The sequence below is a fragment of the Mobula hypostoma genome, chromosome 4, assembly GCF_963921235.1.
Source record: "Mobula hypostoma chromosome 4, sMobHyp1.1, whole genome shotgun sequence".
Lineage (NCBI taxonomy): Eukaryota > Metazoa > Chordata > Chondrichthyes > Myliobatiformes > Myliobatidae > Mobula > Mobula hypostoma.
Window position 1 is genome coordinate 113847934 of NC_086100.1, and position 26016 is coordinate 113873949.

At 40.2% G+C, this 26016-nt stretch overlaps 1 protein-coding gene across 2 annotated transcripts in view; it reads left to right on the top strand.

Annotated features, from left to right (window-relative positions):
• glrbb (glycine receptor, beta b) overlaps positions 1-26016 on the top strand; it is a 153572-nt gene that overhangs the window by 95261 nt on the left and 32295 nt on the right. For both annotated transcript variants that reach the window (XM_063046392.1, XM_063046393.1), the window contains exons 8-9: positions 14631-14783; positions 16585-16910. In XM_063046392.1, the coding sequence (XP_062902462.1) occupies positions 14631-14783; positions 16585-16910 (479 nt within the window). The remainder of the gene's footprint in view (positions 1-14630; positions 14784-16584; positions 16911-26016) is intronic.

Genomic DNA, 26016 nt, shown 5'->3' on the forward strand with positions numbered 1-26016 from the left:
TTTTCCGGTCTGAGACCCATCATCAGAGCTAAGAATGAGAGAAACTGAAATGGGGAGGGATGCAAAACTGGTAAGTAAGAAGCAGAATGACATGATGAATGTGTGCTTCTGGGACTGGGGGATGCATCAGTGTTGGGGGCCAATCTTTTTAGGTCTATGATAATGAGCTAGACCTCCAAGTGGACCACAGACTTGTCATGGTTTGGAGGCTTGCGTGCCTCAATGACCTGGAGAGCTCTGCTGGCTGGAGTCAGGACTTTATGCTTCGGCTCTTGGTGGGTCACTCAGGCCAAACAGGTCAAAAGGTAGAGGACAGACTAGGGATGGTCCACCAGTCCTCCAGGTTCAGGGGTTCAGCTCAGGGCTAGCAACCCTGACTTGTAAAGCAAAATTGTTACGGAAACAGCAGTGAAGAAATTGTTCTACATCTGAGTGTGATGGTATTCCTGAGTCTCCACCAGGACTTGCATGACTGACAGTAGTGAAAACCGAGAGGAAGCTACTAACACGGTGAAGGAAGCCCTGAACACCAGCAGAGATAAGGGACCTTCATTGCTGTCCTAAATGCCAGCATCATAACAGGCAGTAAAGAAAGTAAGTAATGAGCTGGAACTGGACCTAAACTTGAAGGTGCAGGCAACAATTTCTAAATTTGTATATGATTGCACTTAGTGTTAAAGTGAAGTGGAGAGGATGGTGATAAACTGAAGCAGAATATAAGCTGGCTGGTGGAATGAGCGGATACATGTGGAGAAATTTGAGATGATGCACCTTGGTAAGACGAATGATGAAATTCAATGTGGGCTATAGGATGGTGGTGTCAAAGGGATACAGGAGTAGAGGTCTGTGAACTATAGATGCAGATATCATTGGAAGTGGCAGCCCACATTGAGAAAGCTGCTAGGTATGCAGGATTCTGGCCTTCGTTAGTAGAAATACGAAGTGTAAAACTGGGAAATTCTTGTCAATCCATCCTAAAATGCTAGCCTGACCTCGGCTACTTCTTGTTGCAATATTATTAGAATGATATGGATGGTCCAGAAGAGATTAATGAGATGGTTTCTGGAGTGTGGCAATGCAGTTAGTTACAAAGATTTTCAGCGGGCTTCAATCATTGCGAGCAATTGCTTGTTTTAGTGAGGCGGCACAAGATTTTAAAAGAACTCAGGGTCTTTCGGAACATTTCATTTGATGATATACATGTGTACGGCTGAATGAACTTGATCTCCTTACAAACTGTGTTAGGGAACTAGAGCTCCAACTTGGTGACTGTTGGCTTATATGGGAGAATGTGGAGGTGATAGATAAGAGCTACTAGGGGGTAGTCATCCCTAAGTTGCAGGAGGCAGGTAGCTTGGTGACTGTCAGGAGAGGGAGAGGGACTAGGCAAGTAGTGCAGAAAATCCCTGCGGTCTCTTCAGTAACAGATACGCCACTTTGGACCTACCTGGGGAAAGTCACTGGCTCAGAGTCTGGCTTTGTGGTTCAGAAAGGAAGGAGGGGAAAGAGATGTAGAGTAATGATAGGGGATTCATTGGTGAGAGAAGCAGACAGGAGATTCTGTGGATGTGAAAGAGATACCCGGATGGTATGTTGCCTCCCAGGTGCCGGGGTCAGGGATGTCTCGGCATAGCATTCTAAAAGGGGAATGTGAACATTGGAAGTCATGATACATACTGGTACCAATGTCACAGGTAGAATATAGGGACCTGGTAGAAAGCAGAAAATCAGGACCACAAGGATAGGAATCTCTGCCTGCCTCTGCCATATGCCAGTGAGGGTAAGAATAGGATGATTTGGCAGATGAATATGTGGCTGAGAAATTGTGGCAGGGAAGGATTTCAGATTTCTAGGTCACTGGGATGACTTCTGGGGAAGCTATGACATGTATTAAAAGGACGGGTTATGTCTGAACTCAAAGGGGACTAATATCCTTGTGTGTAGGTTTACTAGAGCTGTTGGGGAGGGTTTAAACTAATTGGGGACATGGAATATAAAAACAAGGATGTAACGCTAAGTCTTCATAAGGTATTTTTCCAATAAGACGGCGGCATGTTTGCTTGCAGTGGCTGCTACGGGGTCAATAAAAGATGCCACTGTCATATTTAAATGCATTTTTCATGATCGCAAGATCCTGCTGAATATTAAGAACTTGAAGCTGTGCAGGTCTACTCCATCAGCGAATTGCTCGCTGGCGAAAAAATTAAGGACTGCACAATGTGTTGCTGCCTGATCGAAGAAGGTGTACAGTCTAATAGCCAATGACCATCTTGGTCGCCTTTCTTGCAATCTCAAAATCCTTTTGGACATTGTTAAGGTGGAATGCCACCAGTTCAATTCACTGATTTATTGATGGAGAGCAGGGGAGGATGGTGGGGGAGCTGAGTGACTTTGGTTGTAGTGAGGACTAGGCCACAAACCATGGTGTCGCCTGACATAGCCACCAGGAGAGAGGTGTTAGAGCTGGTGTGCTCCACAGCCGGTGGCCTGGCACAGCATTCGGGCTGGAGTTGGTGCCGCACACCACCCCCACCCCCCCACCCCACCCTGTCTTTGCTTGGCGGAAGACAAGCTGTATTGTGGTAACTGCAGATTTCGGCAGCTTTCATTTGGACTCGGAACCTCAAGCCGTGGTGTCGCCTGCTTACAGCTGGCAGGAGAGAGGCACTGGAGCCAGTGTGTGGCGCAGCATTCTGTGTTGCTGCTACTTCCCTCCCCCCCACCCAGTGCTCACTTGGCAGAAGGCAAGTTCTGTTGTGGTCGTCCGCAGATGTTGGCAGCATTGAATTTCAAGAGCTTGGACTCTTTTATTGAGTGGTTGTATCTTTCTATCTTATACGTGCTATGTGTGACTGTTGGTACTGTGTTATCCACCTTGACCCCAGAGTAAAACTGTCTTGTTTGGCTGTATTCATGGGTATTCATGTCTGATTGAATGACAATTAAATTTGAATTGAATTGGTCTGACCACACTTGGAGTATTTTGAAGTTTTAGACCCCTTATCCAGAGGATGTGCTGGCATTGGAGAGGGTCCAGAGGAGGTTCACAAGAATGATCTTGGGAATTAAAAAGTTAATGTATGAGGAGTGTTTGATGGCTTTGGGCCTGTACTTGCTGGAGTTTAGAAGAATGAGGAGGATCTGACTGAAACGTGTTGAATATTGGAAGGTCTAGATAGAGGATGTTTCCTATAGTGGGAGAGTCTAGGACCAGAGGGCATGACTTTAGAGTACAATGCCATCCCTTTAGAACGGTGAAGTGGAGGAATTTCTTCAGCCAGAGGGTGGTGAATCTGTGGAATTCATTGCCAACAATGGCTGTGGAGGCCAAGTCATTGGATATATGCAAAACGGAGATTAATAGGTTCTTGATTAGTAAGGGCATCAAAGGTTACAAATAAATCAGCCATAATGGAATGACTGGGCAAAATGGCCTAATTCTGCTGCTATGTCTTAAGGTCTTATGATAGATTAAAGTAGCTAACATGGTTTCTTTAGACAAGACTGAGGGTAGATGTTAGAAAGAAGAGAAGAGATAGGTGTGTTAGATGTACACAAAATTAAGAGAGCTCAAACTGGGTCGATATTTAAGAGGCTATTGTCTTTAGTGAAGGGTTCGGGGACTAGATGTCTCAGATACATAATGAAAGGAAAGAAAGTTAATAATGCCATGAGTATTTACTTTATGTGGCGTGTGATTGGAATCTTGCATGCACTGTCTGCAGAAATAATGGAGGCAGGTTCCCTTGTAATCTTCAAGAGAGAATTGAATAAAAAATTCAATGGTAAGGAAAATATTGGAAAGGCTACAGAAATGGCAGCTAGTGTAACTAGTCAGTAGCTGCGTAAGGAGATGGCATGAGATTCATTTATGAAATAACCTCCCCCTGAGACCCCACTGTTCTATAATTCTATTTGTCTTGCCTGTAGCTGCATCAATCTGTGTTTTTAATGATTTTCCATCAGCTGGGACTTGAAGTCTGACATTGTGGGCTATTTGAGGCATAGATACTACATAAATTATATCCTTTGCCATACATAGTGGTTGTATATTATGCAAACTCCCTTACGTCTTCTTCAGAGAAGCTTGCTCTGTGCTGATGTTGCATTTGAGATTTTGCATTTTTGTCTGATGTCATACATTACATTTTGCAAGTTACTGCTAAGTGTCCTTTCTTCTATATGAGCAGCAATTAAACCCTTTATAAAAACACTTACTGTATGTTGGGAATGACTGCTGATAGTTGAAGAATGGCTCAAATCACTTGATGCTGACTTTGTTTCTAGACCAAAGCTTTCGGAATTGCTTTTCAAGCTACCATTGAATTTGTGGATGGCATAGGATGGAATGTCTTTGCATTCTTGCCTCCACTTATTCTGTGGAACTCACAATCCTACATCAAATCAAGTATAGTGTTTCTAGTGCCTAATACCTTTAACTGGATCCTTTTATCCTCTGCATATGAAACTGTCTGTGAGTAATTAGCCATGCTTTCTCCTAGCACTTGATTGCATGAGGTGAATTCATAACTCTGCACTGTCTCAATAGGCTGAAATGTTCTTCCGATCTCTGAACTATTTCTATAAATGAGAAGTCTGCAGCTTTTTGCAAGCTTCTAAGTTAATGAGCGTACAATGCACTTAGGAGCCAATTTCCTTAAGTGCTTTGCTCACTACAGTATTCAATACCTGCATATGTCAGCACTGTCTTCCAGCTCAAGAATGTTAATGGCCATGAAGAAATATCTCATCTTTCTCCCTGTAAGATGTGAATGATTCATATGTTTTGTGATATCCCTGTTATGCTTGAGTTGGCAGTTTCTTTACCCACCAGGCCAGAATCACAGTAGGTTTGTACATTTCCTTGCACCTTGTTCAACTATTTTTAGACTTGTGTTCTTGTACTTGCTTTAATTTTGTTGTAACATTTACCAGTACAGTTTTAAGAGCAGGTACTTCTACTTTGGACCTGCTTTGGACCTGGCTGGTGGCATAGGGGCATCAGCATCGGACTTTGGGACGAAAGGTCCCGAGTTTGAATCCAGCCGGCTCTCCTGCACGCTTTCCATCCATGCTGGATTACGAGCTGGTAATCTCTTTGGAAACTCACCTGGCAGAAGGCAATGGCAAACTATTCCTGTAACTTGCCTCGTACGCGGTTCCCCACTATGCCAGAGAGGCGTGGAGGGAAATCGCCCGCTAACCGGAGAAACTCAGGATGCGATGTACCTCCCGCTTTACAATTAAAAGCAGTTGCTTTGCTGTGTTACATGTGACTCTCTGATTTAGTTATTTACATGTCCATGAAAGCCCAGTATTTTCTGCAAGGATGACAAAATAAAGCTTAGAATTGTAGACCATCTATATAGGTTGATGTGTATGCAGAGTCAAAGGATGAGTGTCTTCTTGTCTATCTATTGTTTCTGACAAAGCCCTTCTGAGAAAATACTCTTAAAAAATTGAAGATTTTTATTCTTCAGATACACGTTGATTCTTGATCTTGGATATTATTTGTCTAGCTGTACATTTCCCTTTAGTATCCCAGTCTATCCAGTGAACATCCTTCTTTATGAAGACCTCTTTGGATTCTACTGACTCAACATGGTGAAGATAATTATTAGACTGATGAAAGATATTATTGATAAATTTGCAGAAAATATGATCTTTGAATCAATAATACTTGCCACTGTTTTTCCTCGAGAGGCATACATAAAATTAAATATAAATGTCTAAAACTTACAGTCAAGTTCCTCTTATCTGTTGCTAACCCATCAAAGACATATCCTTACTTATCTTCTATTGAAATTCATAGACTGTCACAAGGTTGCTACAATTGTCCAGTACATATAGTCAGTTTCAGTATGTACTCTTTTAATAATATGTAAGCATCCTGTCAATATCTCTAATTCTGAATAGTAGTAGCCACTGTTGAAGTTTCATTCCTTTACAAACAAAATAGTCTATTTCTTTTCCTTATTCTTCTATAAACTTAGAGATCTTTCTATTACCTTTTTAATTTTACTTTCTGCACCCGATGTGACACCAACTATTATATTACAATTCTTCTCAGTCATTATGCTATCAATTTCACGGTCCTTGAACCTGAATGGTTGAGGAGATAACCTTTTGATTGACTTGTTTGCTGCGGTTTCAGATCCACTGCTTCCCTTCCTGCACCATTAACAGCGCACACTCTCAGCAAGTTATTCATTCGGCAAAACACACTGATCAAGGACACTCAGCTTTGATTTGTTATGCATATGTGACTCTCATGATTGGATTTTCCATGATAGTAGCAGGGAACATTAATGAGGAAAAAAAATCTGGAAGACTTAACATAGATTTTAACAAGGTCTCTTATCACAGATTAACCAGAAGAATAAATATCCATAGGATCTAAAAAAAACAGCAGGTTGAATGCCAACGTTGCTAATGGAAGAAAGCAAAATTTCATGCTTAACAGTTCTATATCCCATCATAGCAGGAACCATCCTTTCAGCATCAGTCTGACAGGGCCTTTCAGAATCTTATGCACTGTGTTTGAAGAGGATCACCCTTTATTCACCTAAACACCAATGAATATTGGATCAACCTTCTCAGTCTTCCCTCATCATATTCCTTCAACTTAGAAATCACCTTGGAAATCTTACAAATACAGTTTCCCTTTCATTCAAACTCATTGACTCATTCAAATGTATTCTTCATTTTTAAAGTTTTGATGGTTCTTTGGCATTTCCCAATCATAGATGGCAGAGCAATTGACTTGTAGCTTCCTGCTTTTTTTTCTACCTCCTTTCTAGAATGGGGTATTACATTTACAGTTTCCACAGTACATGGGACGTGTCTACAAGAGAACCAATATAACTTTTAATTCCATAGGCTGCCTGCTCTCTGATCTTTAGAACTTGTCAATTAGGGGTTTCAACAATATTAGAATCCATTTTGTTTTACATTAGTGTGAGTAGCAGGCTGAAGCTGCGATCTGTATATTGTATCTGCAGGACACGTGTACTATTTGCAGTAACGTTGGTTGGAACCTTCATGGCAGTGGCTTCTGGTAGCAAAGGAAACAGAAATATTTGGTTTTGACAGAAGCCTTCCCATTAGGCATAAGTCCCAGTTAGCAGCATGGCTCAAAGGGCTGGAAGGTCCTACTCCACACTGTATCACTAAATAAATAAATAAAATAAAATAAAAATAAAAAACCTGACCAGTTCCCCTCCACCAACACCCTCCTCTGTCTGGCAGAAATAGTACTTGCCCTCAACAATTTCTCCTTCAGCTCTTCCTACTCTCTCCAAACTCAAGAAGTAGCCATGGGCACCCATAAGGGTCCCAGCTATGCCTGCATTTTCGTTGGCTATGTGGAACTGTCCATGTACTAAGCCTTCTATGATAATGCTCCTCAACTCTTCCTGTGCTATATTGACAACTGCATTGGCACAGCTTCAGGCATCCATACTGAACTTGTCAATTTCATAAACTTTGCCTCGAACTTCCATCCTGCCCTGAAATTTATTTGGTCCATTTCTGACACATCACTCCCCTTTCTTAATCTTTCTGTCTCCATCTCTGGAGACAAACTGTATACTGACATATTTTATAAAGCTAGTGATTCCCATGGCTATCTTGACTATACCTCTTCTCACCCTGTTTCCTGTAAAAATGATATTCCTTTTTCTCAGTTTCTTTGTCTCCGTCGCATCTGTTCTCAGAATGAGTTTTCCCTTTCCAGGACATAAGAGGTGTCCTCCTCCTTCAAATATTGGGGTTTCCCTTCCTCTACCATTGATGTTGCCATCACCTGCATTTTTCCATTTCCTGAACATCCACACTCACCCCCTATCTTCCCACTACCTTAACAGGGATAGACTTCCTCTTGTCCTCACCTACCACTCCATCAGCCTCACATCCAACACATCATTTTCTGCAATTACTCCCATCTTTAACAGGACCCGACCACCAAACACATCTTTACTTCCCCCACTCTCCAGTTTCCACAGGGATCACTTCCTCCATCGGGATTATCTTGTCCATTCGTTCCTCCCTACTAATCTCACTCCTGGCAAGGACAGACATGCTACACCTGTCCATTCATCTCCTCCCTCCTGTCCATTCAGGGCCCCAAATAGTCCTTTCAGGTAAGGCAACACTTCACCTGAGCAATAGAGTTGGAGTCATCTATTGTATCCAGTGCTCCCAATGCGAACTCGTCTAAACTGTTGAGACCTGATGTAAATCAGGGGACCACTTTGTCATAAACCTCTGCTCCACCTACAAAGAGTGGAATTTCCCAGTGGCCAACCATTTGAATTCCTGTTCCCATTCCGACATGTTGGTTGGTCCATGGCCGCCTGCTCTGCTACAATGAGGCTACTCTCAGGGTGCAGGAGCAACATCTCATATTCCGTCTAGGTAGCTTCCAAGCTGATGGCATGAACATAGATTTCTCCTTCTGGTAATTTTCTTTTCTCTCTCCCTTTTGTCTTCTATCTCCCACTCTGGTCCCTTACCTCTTCTTTCTTGCTTATCACCACCCCCTGATGCCCACCCCCCTTCACTTACTACCATGGTCCACCCTCCTCTCCTATCAGATTCTTTTTTTCTCCAGCCCTTTGTTTTTCCCACCTATCACCTCCTGGCTTCTTACTTCATTCCCCTCCACCCCACTCATCTGGCTTCACCTACCACCTTCTAGCTTGTCCTCCTTCCCCTTGCCCCACCTTTTTATTGTAACATCTTCCCCCTTCCTTTCCTGTCCTGATAAAGGATCTCAGCCCCAAATGCTGACTCTTTATACATTTTCATAGATGCCGCCTTACCTGCAGCATTTTGTGTGTGCTTCTTTCAATCTTTTTTTATTGATTTAAAAGAATAAAGATAAATACAAACCAGAGGAGAGGTTATCTCAAATACATATTTCAATAATAGTACAAACAAAGAAAGGAATATACACTGTCAAAATCATATATAATATTAAGCTAATATAAAGAGAGAGAAGAACTACTTCTCCTCTTAACAGTTCATAGAAAAAAAAGACTCAAGATTTCCAGTTATTGAGGGAAAAAAACCCCACTAAACTAACCTAAAACAAAAAAAAGGGGGACTAGGCAGTCCACTTTGAGGATACAGTTTGGAAAAAAAAGGGAAAATCCTTCTGGTCAAATCTAAAACTTCGTGAAGAAGAAAAAAAATATCAACTGGAAAAGTAAAAAGAATTAGATCATATGAAAATATTGAATAAAAGGTCGCCAAGTTTGCTCAAATTTAAACGATGTATCAAACGTCCGACTCCTTATTTTCTCCAAACTTAAACAAGACATAATGGAGGAGAGCCAAAAAAAACAGTAGGTGGATTGGGATCCTTCCAGTACAATAGAATAACTCGCCTAGCCAGTAAAGTTGAGAAAGCTATCATGTGTTGGAATAATCCCTAAGGCTGCCGTAAGTGAATTAGGTTGTAGGTCCAGACCTATGACTTTTGATAATGTTCTAAAAACATCTCTCCAAAAATGATTTAACTTTATGCAGGACCAAAATATATGAGTTAAAGTGGCCACCTCAGTGTTGCATTTATCACAGGTAGGATTTATATTAGAAAAAATATGCGCTAGTTTATTTTTTGACATATGCGCCCTGTACACTACCTTGAACTGAATCAAGGAGTGATGGGCACAGATAGATGAATTATTAACTAAATGATAAATTTTATTCCATTGATTATCTGAAAGTGACTCTTGAAGTTCCAATTCCCACGCACGTTTAACCTTATGATTAGGCACCATTTGTAAATTCAATAGCCATTTATATATGATGGCTATCAATCCTTTTTGGAATGGTTTAAACTGAAAGGTAGCATCTATCATATTTAGTAAATGAGCAAATGGGTAATTCAGTAATAAATCACGTTAAAAAAATAAATAAATAATAAATTCCTAACTTGTAAATATCTAAAACATTTTGCATTAGATAAATCATATTCGTCCACTAGCTGCAAGAAAGACATTAAACAATCCTCTAAAAACAAATCTAGAAAAGTTTTTATTCCCTTAGTTTCTATGTTAAAAAGACCTTATCTAAAATTGATGGTTTAAAAAAAAGTTAAAATGGATATTACTAGAAAGAACAAAGTTATATAAGTCAAAAGATCTGCGAAACTGAAACCAAATTTTTAATGTCTAACAATGGGACTAAGATCTTGTCTACCAATCTTAGAAAACAAAAAGGGAAGAGAAGCTCCCAGCAAAGAAGCTAAAGAGAACCCATTTACCGAGTTCTCCTCCATATCCGACCATGGAGGACAGTCCTGCATATCTATACAGTGAATCCAAAAAGTAATATAACGAATATTGATTGCCCAGTAATAGAATCTAAAGTTTAGTAAAGCCAAGCCACCATCTTTTTTTAAATTTTTGCAGTGAAGGTTTACTCAATCCAGAGCTTTTATTATTCCAGATATATGATAAGATCATAGAATCTATTCTATCAAAAAATGTTTTCGAGACAAAGAATGGAACAGCTTGAAATGTGTATAAAAAATTTTGGTAAAACTGTCATTTTTATAGCATTTATTCGATCAATTAACGACATCGTCATAGGCGACCATTTGGAAAGCGTTTGTTGTGTATATTCAATTAAAGGAAGAAAATTATATTTATATAAATTTTTTAAAATTTTTAGTAATTTTAATACCAAGATAGGTAAAATAATTTTTAGCAATATTAAAAGGTATTTTATCATATTGATCTGAATAATTATTAATAGGAAATAATTCACTTTTATATAAATTTAACATATCTAGAGAAAGTACTAAATTCAGTAAATATGGATAACGTAGAAGGAATAGATTGCCTAGGGTCGGAAATGTAAACTAATAAATCATCTGCGTACAACGAAGCCTTATGTACTTTATCCCCTCTCTTAATACCCTGAACAGAGTTGGAATTCTAAGAGCGATAGCAAGTGGATCTAAAGCCAAATTAAATAATAAAGGACTAAGAGGACAACCCCGACGGGTTCCTCTAATTTGTCTAAAATAAGGAGATTTTTAATTGTTCGTTATAACCGCAGCCATCGGGGCTAGATATATCAGTTTGATCCAGGAAATAAATCTCGGAGCAAAATTAAATCTCTCCAAAACCTGAAATAAATAAAGCCATTCCACCCTATCAAAGGCTTTCTCTGCATCAAGAGAGACAATACATTCAGATTCTTTAACTTAGGGAGAATAAATAATATTTAACAATCTTCGGATATTAAAATGTGAATACCTATTTTTAATGAATCCAGTTTAATCATTTGAAATAACAATAGGCAAAATATTCTCAAGCCTATTAGCCAGAATCTTAGAGAGAATTTTAAAGTCAACATTCAATAAGGAAACTGGCATATAGGAGGCACATTCAGATAGTTCTTTTCCTTTTTCAGGAATCAATGAGATTGATGCCTCATAAAAAGTTTTCGGGAGATTCCCAGAGGATATAGAATCAGTGAAAGTTTGACATAGATGTGATGTAAGCGTTTCAGTAGAAGTACTTCTACTTTTACTGTGTGTGTTGATCTAACATAAGTTTTCCTTTCTGCCATATCATACCCTCTGAGGAGGATCAGGTGATGCTAGGAGAGGGATGTTGTTGAGGGAAAAATGAAGAGAGTTAAGGACAAAGAGATGGCTCAAGGTGGAAAACATAGCTAATGATAACCAGTCTGTCAGGAAGCAGCAGTTCATCCTGATTCAGAGCAGGGAAAAACGGTACAAAGACAGAACTACTGGCTCTTTATTTGAGTGTGTAGAGCGTTAATAACAAAGGAGGTGAATAGCACAAGTATATGCGGTACAATCATATATCCATTACAGTGACATGGTAGCAAGTTGACCAAGGTTGGGAATTAAATACTGTATTTCAGGAAACTTTTCATTTTACAAAAGGCAGGCAAAATACAAAAGGAGATGGAATGTCCTTGATTTTTAAGAAAAGGATAACGGCAGCAGAAAAAACAATCTGAGCTCAGAAAATGGAGAAGCAGGAATAGTTTGAGTGAATATGAGAAACAGCAGGAGGAAGAAAATGTTGGTGGGAGTAGCATGTGGCCCCTAAACTGTGCTAATAATGTAAGACACGGTATAAATCACAAAATTAGTGGTGCATGTAACAAGGGTAATAAAATATCATGGGAAACTTCGAATGGCATATAAGAACATAAGAAATAGTAGCAGGAGTCAGCCATCTGGTTCCCCGAGCTGCTGCGTCATTCACTAAGATCATGGCTGATCTGGCGGTGAACTCAGGTCCCCCTACCTACCTTTTCTCCATAATTCTTAATGCAAAAATTTATCTATCTGTGTTAAAGTATATTTACTAAGGTAGCCTCCACTGCTTCCCTGGGTAGAGAATTCCACAGATTCACTACTTTTTGGGGAAAATAGTTTCTCTTCATCTCTATCAAAGATTTGTTCCCTCAGATCTTGAGGCTATGTCCCCTAGTTGTAGTTCTATGGCCTGGACAAATAATAATATTAGTGGTAGGGCAGGGGGGAAACTAAACTCATGGAGTGTGTAAGAGATGGTTTTCTCGGTTGAGGAACCAGCAAGGGAACAGGGTATGGTGGATCTAATGTTCTGTAAAAAGGCCAGTTGATCATCTGGTACTTAATGGGCCTTTAGGGAACAGTGATCATTACATGATAGGAATTTATATAAAGATTGGAATATGGTTGATTTAATCTGAAATCACAACTTAAAGGCAAGTTGTGAAGGCACGAAGTATAAACCGGTTACAATAGATTGGGAAACATCAATTAAAAATGACAGACAGTAAATCTTTTAAAGAACTGACACAGTTTCCAAGTAATATAAATCCCTTTAAGGCATATAAAAAGAACAGGAAAAGTGATTCAACAGTGGCTACTAAAAGAAGTTAAAAGTAGCATTGCATCAAAGAAAATGTTTAGAACGTTGCCAAAAAGCAGTAAGCTTGACAATTGGGAAAATTTGACAAATTGATAGAGGAATATTGAGAAATTGGAAAAAAATAATGAGGAAAATAGAATGCAAAACCAAGGTAGTGAGAAACAAAAACAACAGGAATTCTGCAGATGCTGGAAATTCAAGCAACACACATTAGCCTGGCCTGCTGCGTTCACCAGCAACTTTGATGTGTGTTGTAGTGAGAATCAAAATCTGACCATAAAGGTTCCTGTGTGTAAAATAGGAAAAAGTATCAAAATTCAAGGTGATTCTGAGGAAGAAATAAATGTATTGTGGAATTTTTAAAAAAAGGAACTTAGGAAATGTCTATGAAAATAGTAGATACTGCGGTTGTCATCCCCTAAAGTTCGAGATTACAGAACTGTTCCCACAGACTGAAAGACGGAGAATCCGACCCCATTTATTTCAGAAAGGAAGGAAAAAGAAAGCAGGAAACTCTAGATTAGTTAGCCTAGTGACGGGTTGAAATGTCAAAATCTTTAATTAAGGAAAGGCACATGGAAAATAATAGTGAACGGGAAGACTTATCATGGATTTAGAAAGAGAAATTGTGTTGGACAAATCATTTTGAATATCATGAGATTGGAATTGTCTGAAGAGATATGGTCAAACTAGTCTCTGTGGTGCATTTGGGCTTTTACAAAGCCCTTAATAATGAGCCATACAATAGAATGCTGAGCAAAATTCAGAGAAATTGTAATGGAGTAAAACATACTGACCCATCTTGAGGATTTTTAAACTGCCTGTAGGGATAAATGGATAATTGTTTGGGTAGGGAGGATGTGACACTGGGGTGGCTCAGGAATCAGTGCTGTACCCCCATTATGTTCGCTCATGATTTAGATGAGGGGATGACATATAATTTATCTCAGTTTGTTAATGATACAAGACCAAGTGTGGAGAGTGGGAATACCACAGGTAGGTTTCCAGAGCATGTACAGGCTCAGTGAATGAGCAAAGACCTGGCAAATAAAATATGTAGAAAAATGTGAAGTCATCCACTTCCATTCATAAAAATTGAAAGGTGAAGGTTGAAAGGTGTCCGTGTTCTCTGAACGTAAGTTACTGCAAGTTGCTATGCAGCAAGCAACTAGAGTTGAACAGTATGTTGGAGAGAGAAGAGACTTCAGATGCTCTAACCTGGAGCTGAAAAAGAAATTAGAGAAACTCAGAAGATCAGCAGCACATGTGGAGGTAAAGGAGTGGTCGATATTTCAGGTTGAAACCCTGCGTCGTGATAGTATGTTGGCTTTTATTTCAAGTCAAGTTGGATACAAGGGTAGAGGTGTCTTCCTTTAATTATACAGGGCCCTGGTGAGATCAATGATAGAATATTATGTCTATGTCAAGTTTTCCTACCTAAGGAACCGTTACCTGCAACGAAGTGAGATTGATTCCTAGAAAGGCAAATTCATGTAAGAGGTGAGATTAGCTACAAAGATTAAAATCCTTTCAGTGTTCATCCCACAACAAAAGAACTGAACCATTTGTTAAAGCATTGTTCAAATGTAAAAAGCAACAGATTGGTCTTTACTTCTTGTATTGAATTAATAGTAAACTAATTGTACCAATTCTATTAAATGCCTGCCTTCCTATTTTGAAAGGTATTATAATTATTTATACACCTTGTTTTTATTAAAGGTTATTACACATGCGTGGAAGTGATTTTTACATTGAGAAGACAGGTTGGATATTACATGATGGGCGTTTATGCTCCAACTCTTCTGATAGTTGTCCTTTCTTGGCTGTCATTCTGGATAAACCCTGATGCAAGTGCTGCAAGAGTACCTTTAGGTAAACATCAACAGCATCACTGCAGAAAGAGACGTAGAGAATAGTTGTACATTCCAGTATATGGTGCTGACTCGTGTGCCATTGTATATCTGATTACAGAAAAGTTTGTGATGTTGTTGATAGATGTTTCTAAAAATGGGTGATGTAAAACTTTTAGATAGCAACTCTTATTCAGTCAGTTGGGAATTGTGAATGATTGAGAGTTACTTTCAATGCATTAGTACAGCCTATCTATCTCATCCCTTTAATGGACTACTAATCACAAAACAATTGAGTAGAAAATAGTTGAGTCATCATGTCCTTGTTGCTAGAATAAGATCTTTCCCTCCTCACCTTTTAGTACTAGGTTTTTAGCCAACAAATCTTCAAATACACATCCAAGTATTTTATAATTGTTACTAGTGTCTGTGTTGATCACCTATTGAGGGATTGATTTCCAGATTCCTACCAAAGATTGGATTGAAAAGAATCTCTCATCTCCCTTCTAAACATTCTGCCTGTTGTATAAAAAGAATGCTGCCTTGTTCAAGGAAAATTGTCATTATAATGCACTATACCCAGGGCTCCCTTAACTTTTGGCAGCATATAATTAAATCTTTTGCCCTTCAGTTCTATAGAAAGAGCCTCACTTATCTAACATTTTCACATAACTTCAATTTTCAGTCTTGACCAAATGGACTTTGATTATTCCAAATGACCACCCCTTCTATCACATTGCACACATGGCACTGATCAAACCTTTGGTTAATTCTCATGATGGCTTGCTGATTATCTGAACCCAGCCACATCCCAAGCAGCAAATTTTCTGAAAACATAGGTATTACAAAATGTTGGAAAAGGAAGACCTTTTACCTGTTGCATTCATGCTATCATTCAATGAAGATCGGCAAATCTTAAACTTCAGTGCCATTTTCCCACACTATCTCTTCATTAGCTTAATATCCAAAAATATATTGGTGTGTGTTAAGTCAAATTGGAAACGCTGGCAGCAACTGTGTGGGCTCCAGAAAGTAGCATTTTTCATTTGGGACTGAGAGAATGAGTTAGAACAAGTGGGAAATGCCTGTTCTGGTTGGAGACATTGCAGTTTTCTTCACCATATCTTACTCTGTTAAGGCAATAATGGTTGCCTATGTTTGCTCCATGCAGTTCAGTAGCTTGGCTCCATAATCTGCATAGGTGTTTTATATACAGAAATTTGTTAAAACTGAGAAATGTTAAAATGTGCACAATTGCAGGTGGGCTAATATTTGGACTCACTTCAGTAAAAGCACGATAAGGTAATTTTGAGAATATCAACTATTTTAATTGGTGTCAACTAATTTGACAATCACCTTCCATGTTCTATTTGTAGATTTGTGTTAAAGGACAAATCCAGTAGGAAGCAGCAACATTGATTTTAGTGTAGATTTGTGTAAAAAGGACAAATCCAGTAGGAAGCTGCAACATTGATTCATTGATTTTAGTGTAGATTTGCACATTCATTATTTATGTAATTCTCTAATCATATTCTACCCAATGTAGAACTTGCCTGATATTCTTTCCACTAATGCACTCTTGAAAATATTGTGACACCACAACATGCACCTGAACATTAACCTTAAAATACTAGCGGATCGGATTTTATAGGTCTTGTCACAGGCAAAAATGGGAGAAGTCAAACATAAACAAAATCTCTTTTCATTCAAATCAGTGAGTTATCTATCCTAATAAATGGTAGACTATTCATATAATTAAAATATTATTAACAAGCATATTATTAAAATATGTTGATATTCATATGCATTTTTCTATTTCATAGGCATCTTCTCAGTCCTCAACTTGTCATCCGAGTGTATGAACCTTGCTGCAGAACTGCCCAAGGTCTCCTATGTAAAAGCCATGGATATCTGGTTGATTGCTTGTCTTCTGTTTGGGTTTGCATCTCTTGTGGAATATGCGGTTGTGCAGGTTTTGTTGAATAGCTCAAAAATAGTTGAAGCTGAAAGGGCTCGAATCCAAAAGAAGTTGAAGGCAAAGGAGCAAGCAATTGCATCTGAAGGGAAAGGATGTGGAAACTGGGTTAAACCTTCTTCTAAAAATACTGTTAATGGCACAGATACCCCTGTTCATATTAGCACATTACAGGTAAGAAACAATGAGAACTGCTTTTATGTTTCACTGAATATATTTGCTCTAGTGACTTGTGATTTTTTTACCCCCCAATAGCTTATCTTGCATGTTATCCAAGGAGATATCGCTGTGATGTGGTTGAATATATTTTGTTTTCCTGTGTGTGGGACTCATTGCAAATATATGCATAAATATTGGAACTCTCTGCTAACTTGTGAATAACTTTCTGGAGCTACTCGGAGCAAAAGCATTGTTGCAATATGATTACTTTTTAATGTGTACATCAGAAATAATGTGCCCACATCCCAACCAATTCAAAAGATATAAAATATGCAGAATTCTGAGTATAGCAAATGCTGTCCAGCCTACATACATAGAAATGTGACTGCATTGTGGCTTCCACAGTACTAATTCACCACCACTTGAGAATTCATTTTCACAATCCATGCTTCCAGAAGGGAGCTTTGCCTACCGCAGTCATATATTGGAAGTTTAAGTGCACAGTGTGTGTTCCTCGTGGGCAAGGCTTAACATGAAGCAGTAAAAAAAATTCTTGCAATCATTAAAAAGAACAATCCATTATACAAGACCTTAGTTTATGATTAAAATCAAATATTTGAAACCAAGGTGATCAAGTTAAACACATTCATCTCTGCACCTATGTCTTCACATTGCCTCTAAAATGAAATTCAGGACTGTAATTTTGGGCCTGTAAAATAGCTGATATGTGCAGTACAGTAGGGATCAAAAATTCTTTTCAAGTAATTAGCAGAATTTTTATATACATCATGTTTTGTCATGCATTCATTGCCTTCTTCCTTACACTGTTGATCCTCCTCCTATACTTGAAGATGGTATCCAGCAACAGTGTCAGACCCAGAGAAGGAGGGGCCTTTAGAATCAGCATAAGACAAATACTGGTGCACTGGAAGTTGTAGGAGTGATGAGACCTCATGCTAGGATCATCTTGTAGATAGGCTCTCACTCTATACCCTGATTCAGAAGTCTAAAAGCTGAGGCCAGTTGGCTGGAGCTTAGTTTGCGACTCTTTGCAAGTCCACTGGGGATGCTGAAACCCTGACTCTGCAGGCCTAAGTCTGAATCTGCTGGAGAGCTGTCCTGTGGTTAACGGTGGGTAGGAGGGAGGAACGGGGCTTGTTTTGGTGTTGTTGTTTTGTTATTTATTGTGTTGTGTTATTCTGACAAGCATTGTGGGCATGCAGTGTTGGTGCCAGACTGTGTGCAACACTTGGGGTGCTCCTAACACAGCCTCTGGTGTGTTGATTGTTAAGAAAATCGACTTACTTCGCTGTATATTTTGATGTACACGTGACAAATAAACTTGAATCTTAAATCCTCAATCCTGATTTTCTGTGATTTTGGGACAGCAGTGCCTCTGAAGGCTCTCGTGCTTTCATGTCAGATAGTGGAAGGTCACTGCTCTCTCTTTAAACAGCACTGCTGTCTGTTGAATACACTCCCTCTATCTTTAAAAGTGTTGTCAACTTTTAACTCCTTTGATTTGAAATCAAATAACTCTGAACAGTGTACAGTGGACCTAGAAACACATTAATCTTTTACTTGAGGCCTCACTTTTGCAAAGTTCTATTGCACATTAAGCTCAGTGTTGTTCAAAGTACACTTATTATCAAAATGTGTACATTATACATCCTGTAGATTTATCACCTTACAGGCAGCCACAAAACAAGAAAACCCATAAGAACCCACTTAAAAAAAAGCCATCAAACACTCAGAGAAAAAAAACAACAAATCGTGCAAATAATGAGGACAAGCTGAAGTCAGTGAAAGGGAGTCCGTCCACAGACCCTCAGTTTAACACAGAGCCAATTAAACAATGCTGAGCAACAGGTCCATCCCTCGCCTCGGGCCCGATACCCTGACTTTTTCAATCTGGCCCAGCACTTAAATAGTCACTCAAACATCGAGTTCAGTTGCTTTGGTATGCTCTGAGGCCCAGAACCCCACTGCCTTGTTTCGGCCTGTACCCAACTTTTCCAGTTCAGCCCGTCACCTAAATAGGCATCCAGACATCGGGTTCATCATGATGTAAAACAAGCTATCCAAATGCTTAAATGTATTGATGAAAACTCTCGGCCCGAAACGTTGACTCTTTATTCCTTTCCGTGGATGGTGCCTGACCTGCTGAGTTCTTCCAGCATTTTGTGTGTATTACTATGTATTTTAGGTGTATGATTTAAGGTGAAGCAAGAGTTCATTTTATTAGGAGAATAAAGGTGGAGAGAGTCAGTAGCTTTAAATTCCTTGGTATTACCATATCAGAGGGTATGTCCTGGAACCAGCACAGAAGTGTCATCACAAAGAAGTCATGACAGTTTTTTTACTTTTTCAGAAGTTTGTGTAGATTTGGCATGTTATCAATAACTTCTATAGACACACAGTGGAGCGTATCTAACTGGTTGCATCGTGGCCTGATATGGAACCACCAATGCCCAGGAATGGAACAGGGTACAGAAAATGGGGGATCACAGTCGAAGCCCTCCCCACCATTGAGCGTGTTTACAAGGAGTGCTGCCATAAGAAAGCAGCATCCATCTTCAAGGATTCAGGCCATGCACTCTTCCGATTGCTAACACTGTGCAGAATTGCAGGAGCCTTAGGTTCAATAGTTCCATTTAATATCAGGGAATGTATTACTGCCTGGAATTCTTACTGTCTGCAGACAACCATGAAGCAGAAGAAAAACCCGAAAGAATGAATGACAAAAAAAAAGAACCCCAAAGCCCCCTACCTCCCTCATGTATAAGCAGCAGCAAAGCATCAACCCTTCCCCCTCTTCCTCCACCCAATTATGCCAGCAGAAAGCATTAGCGCTCCCACCACCCACCATGCAAGCAACAACAAATCTGTAATCTACACTCCATCAAAAACTTCTGTTCATCCCAATAGTTCAACATCCTTCAGGCTCTCCCTCTCTCACTAACAAGGAAGAGAGAGGTTTCGAACCTTCCACAGCGAGAGGGGAGACAAGCAGCTCGCTATTTCAATGTTACAGCCTGTAGCGCCGCTTTTATTTCCAGTTTCCCCTGACTTGAGGATTGGCAATGAACTATCATTCACCATCAAGAGAGAGAGAGCAAGCAAAAGTGATCACCCCAGGGCCGAGGCCTCCCACAGCCGCACCCGTTGTCTCTGTTCCGGTTCCCTGCGATGCTTCAGTTCACGACACCGTCGAGTAATTGGGTCTATAGGGCTGAGCAGGGCCACACCCCAAAGGCGCCCATCATCCAAGCTGCTTTTGGAGATATTGAAAATACAGCCGATGGGCGAGCTCCAAGAACTGAAGAACCACAGTTTGAGCGCAGTTGTAGATCACAGACCTCTGACAGGACCCCAGCCACCTGAAAAGGAAAAAATAGAGGCATTAGAAAGAAGAATTTAAACTGTTCTGATGGGCTGGGAGAAACCCACAGATTCAGGAACAGTTATTACCCTACCATCACCAAGCTCATGAAAAAGCATGGATAATTTCATTCACCACAACTCGGTAATGACTCACTTTCAAGGAGTCTTTATAACTCGTGTTCTCAGTATTTGCACATTTTGTCTTCATTTCCCATTAGCATTTGTTAGTCTTAGTTAAAGCATAGTTTTTTGGAAAAAGTCTATTGTATTTATTCCTGTAAATGCTTAAAAGGAAATTGATCTGAAGGTAGTGTATGACAATAAACTTACTTTGAACTTTGATCTTTAGACTATTCCTGAGGAATATTAGATAACCAGTATTTCAAGAATGAAGGTGATCTGCTCTTGTCTTCACAATTTGGCTTTGTAGTGATAGGCAAACACTGAATGTCAGAACATAAGAAATGGAAAGAATAGGCCATTCCGTCCCTCTTGCCTTCTCTGCCATTCAATAAGATCATGGCTCAGCCCCTGTGTCCTACACTCAGCCCATTTCTTTTGATTTGCTTAATATCCAAACATAGTTTCAATCAGTATCAGCCTCAGTAGAGAATTTCAAAGATTCACTCTCTTCTGGGTAAGGAAATTGCTTTTTATCTATATTCTTATTTTGAAACCTTAACATGTGTTTCTGGATAAGCCAGTCAGGGGAAACATCTGTCAAGTCTTATAAGAATACTGCGCGCTTGCTTCGGTGAGATGATCCCTCATTTCTCTACACTCTGCTTAAACTCTCGTATGATACACCTGCTAGCCTATGAATCAATCTGGTGAACCTTTGCTATGCTGTCTCAATTGTAAGTGGATCCATTCCAAAAGCAGAGACTGCTGACCTGTTTGCACTATTCCAGATGAAGGATCACTAAGGCCCGATGTAATTGGAGAAAGATGTTGTACTCAACGCTTCTAACAGTGAAGACCAGCATCCTGTTCCCCTTCCTAATTGCTTGCTAAACCTCCAGGCTGGGCTTCAGTGAGAAGTATACAAGGACTCCCAGGTCACCCTGAACAATAACATCTTTCAGTTTCAGATAATTTGATAAATGCCATGCCATGTTTTCCAACCAAAGCGGATGACCTCACTTTGGATGAGATACAGGCTGTATGGAAAAGGAAAAAGAGAAGGAAGAGTATATGATGGCAATGACGGACCACTAACTAAACGGTTTAGTCACTGCATTAAACAGAAAGAAGTCCTATGACCTCTGTCTTTCCCTCCAAAGTGGCTGTCACCTGCAGTAGGTATAGTGTGACAGGATTGTCACAAAGTCCTCATACAGACTGAAAAGGTCGTTTGCCTTTGCACAAGCTCCTGTGAGAAGAAATTCATCTTCTTACAGGCAACCACAAAAACAAAGAAACCCAACAGAACTCTTTAAAAAGACCGTCAAACACCCATTGTGCAAAAAAGAACACATCATGCAAACAATAAAAAGTAAACAAATAACACCCAGAGCTAAAGTTCACAAAAGTGAGTCCACAGCCACGAAGCCTGCTCATTGGTGGAGCAGCGAGCTGAACACCAGCCAGTCCCTCACCTCTGGCCCCGAAACCCCAACCTTTTCAAATTAGCCCTGTGCTTAAATTGGCCAAACATTAACGCATTCCTTGCTCTCAAATCTGGACCCTGCCGCCTCAATTTGGCCTGTACCCACACACCTCCACAACCATACTACACCTTTGAGACTCCAGTTCACCGAAATAATGCCAGATGGTACAGGCAGTTCAAAATCACAAATCTGAAAGGGAAGCTGCAGGCTCTAGATTGCAGTGATTGTTGTTCAGAAGAAGTGTGATTAATAGAGTAGATAGTAGATTTGTTTGCTGCCAGTAAAGTGTCATGTCTCTCAGCAGCACCATTTCAGGACAGATTGTAGACAGGTCAGATTTCTCCTCAAATGCTGCTGACCTGCATGGCATTTCTAGTATGCTTTCCTTTTATTTCAGATTCCCAACATAGCTTTTAGTTTCTTGATCCCAACCACAACTTTTTTTTAAATATAGAGTCATTTTAGATGTCAATTCCAGATCTAGATTTCTTACATCTCTTGCTAGGGTGTAGCCCAATTATGCTAGGTGAATCTCCCTGTGACACACATTTCTCTGCATTGTTTCTTTGCTATACTACTCTGTGTGATGGCACTATAGGGTATTGTGGCCATCACCGCCCTCCTCCTGCTCCTCTCCCTTAACTTCTCCCACCAGTTCCTCAGTCTGCTTTGTCTTCTGCTTCTCTGGTCATGATAAAGACAAGAGCCTTTCCTTATATTCTGTGATGTGGTACAGGGGAGAGCTTAGTGTATGGGGATATGTATGAAGTACCAGAACCTATCTACTAGTATGTATCTTGATATACACTTCTATGCCCTGCACCTTAAATTGTGGAGCTCTGTCGCTCTCTTCTACTGCTTCTATCTCCTTCACGGTACCACAGTGTGTATCCCTGTTACCTGACGGTCAGGAGGAGCCTGAGTGTAAGGGCTGAGGCCTTCTGTGATTACTGGGTACAAACTTGGCAGCTGTGGTGAAGTTAGCCGGGTCCCACTGGGTAGTGTGCAGCTTTGGCTTTCTATGTGTAATACGCACTTGTTTTCAACAAACCAGAAATTTTTGAGGGGCATCCAAGTGGTGTTGGAACTAAAAGGAATTTCTAAGCTCGCCAATAAAAGTGCAATTGAACTTTCAGGTGGTTCAAATAGTTTACTATATTAATAAAATGTAACACAAAAAAGGTCATACCAACTACCCTTGACTTTCAGACAAATTGCCAACACCAAGCCCTCCACCATCAACATGTTACATACCATCATTAACCCAAAACTCAACTGAACTAATAACCAGAAGACAGGTGAGAGGTGGTGTTAACTGCAGTGTGTGACTGAACCTTTTGGCACCCAAAGAGCTTCTATCATCTACAAACCACGAGTCAGTCATGTGCCGAACCATGTTCTATCTGCTTAGATGAATGCCATTCCAACAATAGTCAAGAAACTTGACACCATTTAGAACAAAACAGTCCATTTGATTAACACACATCAAAGTTGCTGGTGAACGCAGCAACTTTGATGTGTGTTGCTTGAATTTCCAGCATCTGCAGAATTCCTCGTGTTTGAGTCCATTTGATTAGTACCTCAGCCATCATCCAAAATGTCTATTCTGTCTACTTTGACTGTAATATGCATCATTCACAAAATGCACATTTATTCACCAGTGCTATCCTGACAATATATCTCCCCCCACTCTGCCTCAGCCTCAAGGTTTCATCTTGACCACTAAAGAAATACCATCAAATGCAGGATCTCCTGCAAATCATTAAGACTTGTAAAGAATGCTGTCTGTGTCATGATGTGTGCTGGCAATATTGAAACCCAAGTGCCAGAGGAAAGACAGACTCCAATGTAAAGATGGCGATGAGAGCTTATTCATCATCATTCCAACAGAACATTGGTGGCTTGGTCAATCGATACTGGGAGATGTAACATTCTCAAAACTAGATCCACACCATTAGTGTTAATTGGGCATCTGCTTAAATAATACAAGTAATATGGAATCCCCTGAGCCTGTCAAAATATTTGAAAAAGCTTAAACAGAAAGCACCAGGAGACTGCATTACAAAGAGTGAGTCGCTCGAGAAAAACACAAGCAACTCTATAAACATTTAGCAACTCTCATCAAGCAACAGGAACTAATTCAGCTACTCCAAAAACTTTGGAGCCCGATGGTCTCCAGCGCCCTGCACAGGCCCAAAGAGCTCACTGCAATCCGATCTTTGCTTCCTAAACCTTAAATATGCTTCCTTCTTCCTCATGACTAAATGTAACATCTCTCTTGTCAACCAAGATTCCTTCACCCTACCGTCCTTTCCTTGCCTCAATGGGACAGACCTATTTCGAACCTCATGTAAGTGCTCCCTAACCAACCTCCAGATTTCTGTTGTACATTTCCCTGACAATGTCTGTTACCAATTTATGCTCTAAAGTTCCAGTTCCAGCCTAATAACATCATAATTAGTCTTCTCCAAATTAAATATTTTCCCATATTGTCTGTTCCTATCCTTGACCAAGCCTATGCTAAGTCTGGGAGTTGTGGTGACTGTCTCTGAAGTGTTCGCCCACAGAGAGACCAAGTTCATTGCCTAGTACTAGACCTGGTATGGCCTCTCTTGTCAGCCTATCTACATCTTGTGTCAGGAGCCCTTTCTGGACACACCTAACAAATTCATGCCCTGTCTAAACCTCTTGCACATAGGAGCTACCGATCAGTATTAGGGAAGTTGAAGTCACCCATGATAACAACAGTGCTACTTTTAACCTTTGCAAACTCTGTCCCCTAATCTACTCCTCAGTCTCCCTGCTGCTATTGGGGAGCCGATAGAACACTTCCAATAAAATGATTGCTTCCTTCCTGTTTCTTGCTTCTAACCACACTGACTTCACTGAATTGGAAGGGATATGGAGACAATCCCTCCACGATGTCCTCTCTTTCTGCAGCTGTGATATTATCCCTGATTAATAATGCCATTCCCCCACCTCTTTTACTTCCCTCCCTTTTGAAGCATCTAAACCCCAGAACATCCAGCAGCCGTCCAAACCCTGTAACCGCCAAGTCTCTGTAATGACTGCAACATCATACTTCCTAGAACTGATCCATGCTCTAAATTCATCACCGTTGTTACAATACTTCTTGCATTAAAGTAAATATATTTCAACCCAACCAACCGAATGCACTTATGCCCTACCCACTGCCTATCCTCAGAATCAGAATCGGGTTTAGTATCACTGGTATGTGTCATGAAAATTGTTGTTTTGTGGCAGCAGTACATTGCAATGCGTAATAAAAACTGTAAATTACAGTAAGTATAAAACATAAGTAGTGCAAAAAGAAAATCAAAAATAGTAAGTAGTTTGTGGATTCATAATCCATTCAGAAATCTGATGGCGGAGGGAAAGAAGCTGTTTCTGAAACTTTGAGCATATGTCCTCGGGCTCCTGTACCACCTCCTTAATGGTAGCAATGCGAAGAGGACTTATCCTGGGTGACAGGATCCCTATTGATGGACGGTGCCTTGTGGAGGCAGTGCCTTTTGAAGATGTCCTTGACGCTGCTGAGGCTAATGGCCATGATGGAGCCTGCTGAGTTTACAACTTTCTGCAGCTTTTTCTGATCCTGTGTAGTGGCCCCTTCATACCAGACAGTGATGCAAATAGGTAGGTTGCTCTTTACGGTACATCAGTAGAAATTTTTGAGAGTCTTTAGTGACATACCAAGTCTCCTCAAACTCCTAATGAACTATAGCCACTGTTTTGCCTTCTTTGTATGTGCATCTATATATTGCGCCTGGATAGATCTTCAGAGATGTTGACACCCAGAAACTTGTAACTGCTCACCCTTTCCACTGCTGATTCCTCGATGAGGACTAGTGTTTGTTCCCTCAACTTCCCCTTCCTGAAGTCCACAACTAACTCCTTGGTCTTACTAACATTGAGTCCAAAGTTGTTGTTGCGACACCACTCAACCAGCTGATATGTCTTGCTCTTGTACACCTCTTCCTCAGTCTCTCTACATGCTGTATCTACCTGACCTATCACTTGAGTTGTCAACCACCTGCCAACCGCATTTAAACCTTCTGTAACAGCTTTAGCAAACCTGCCCACAAGGACCTTGATTCCTCTTGAAT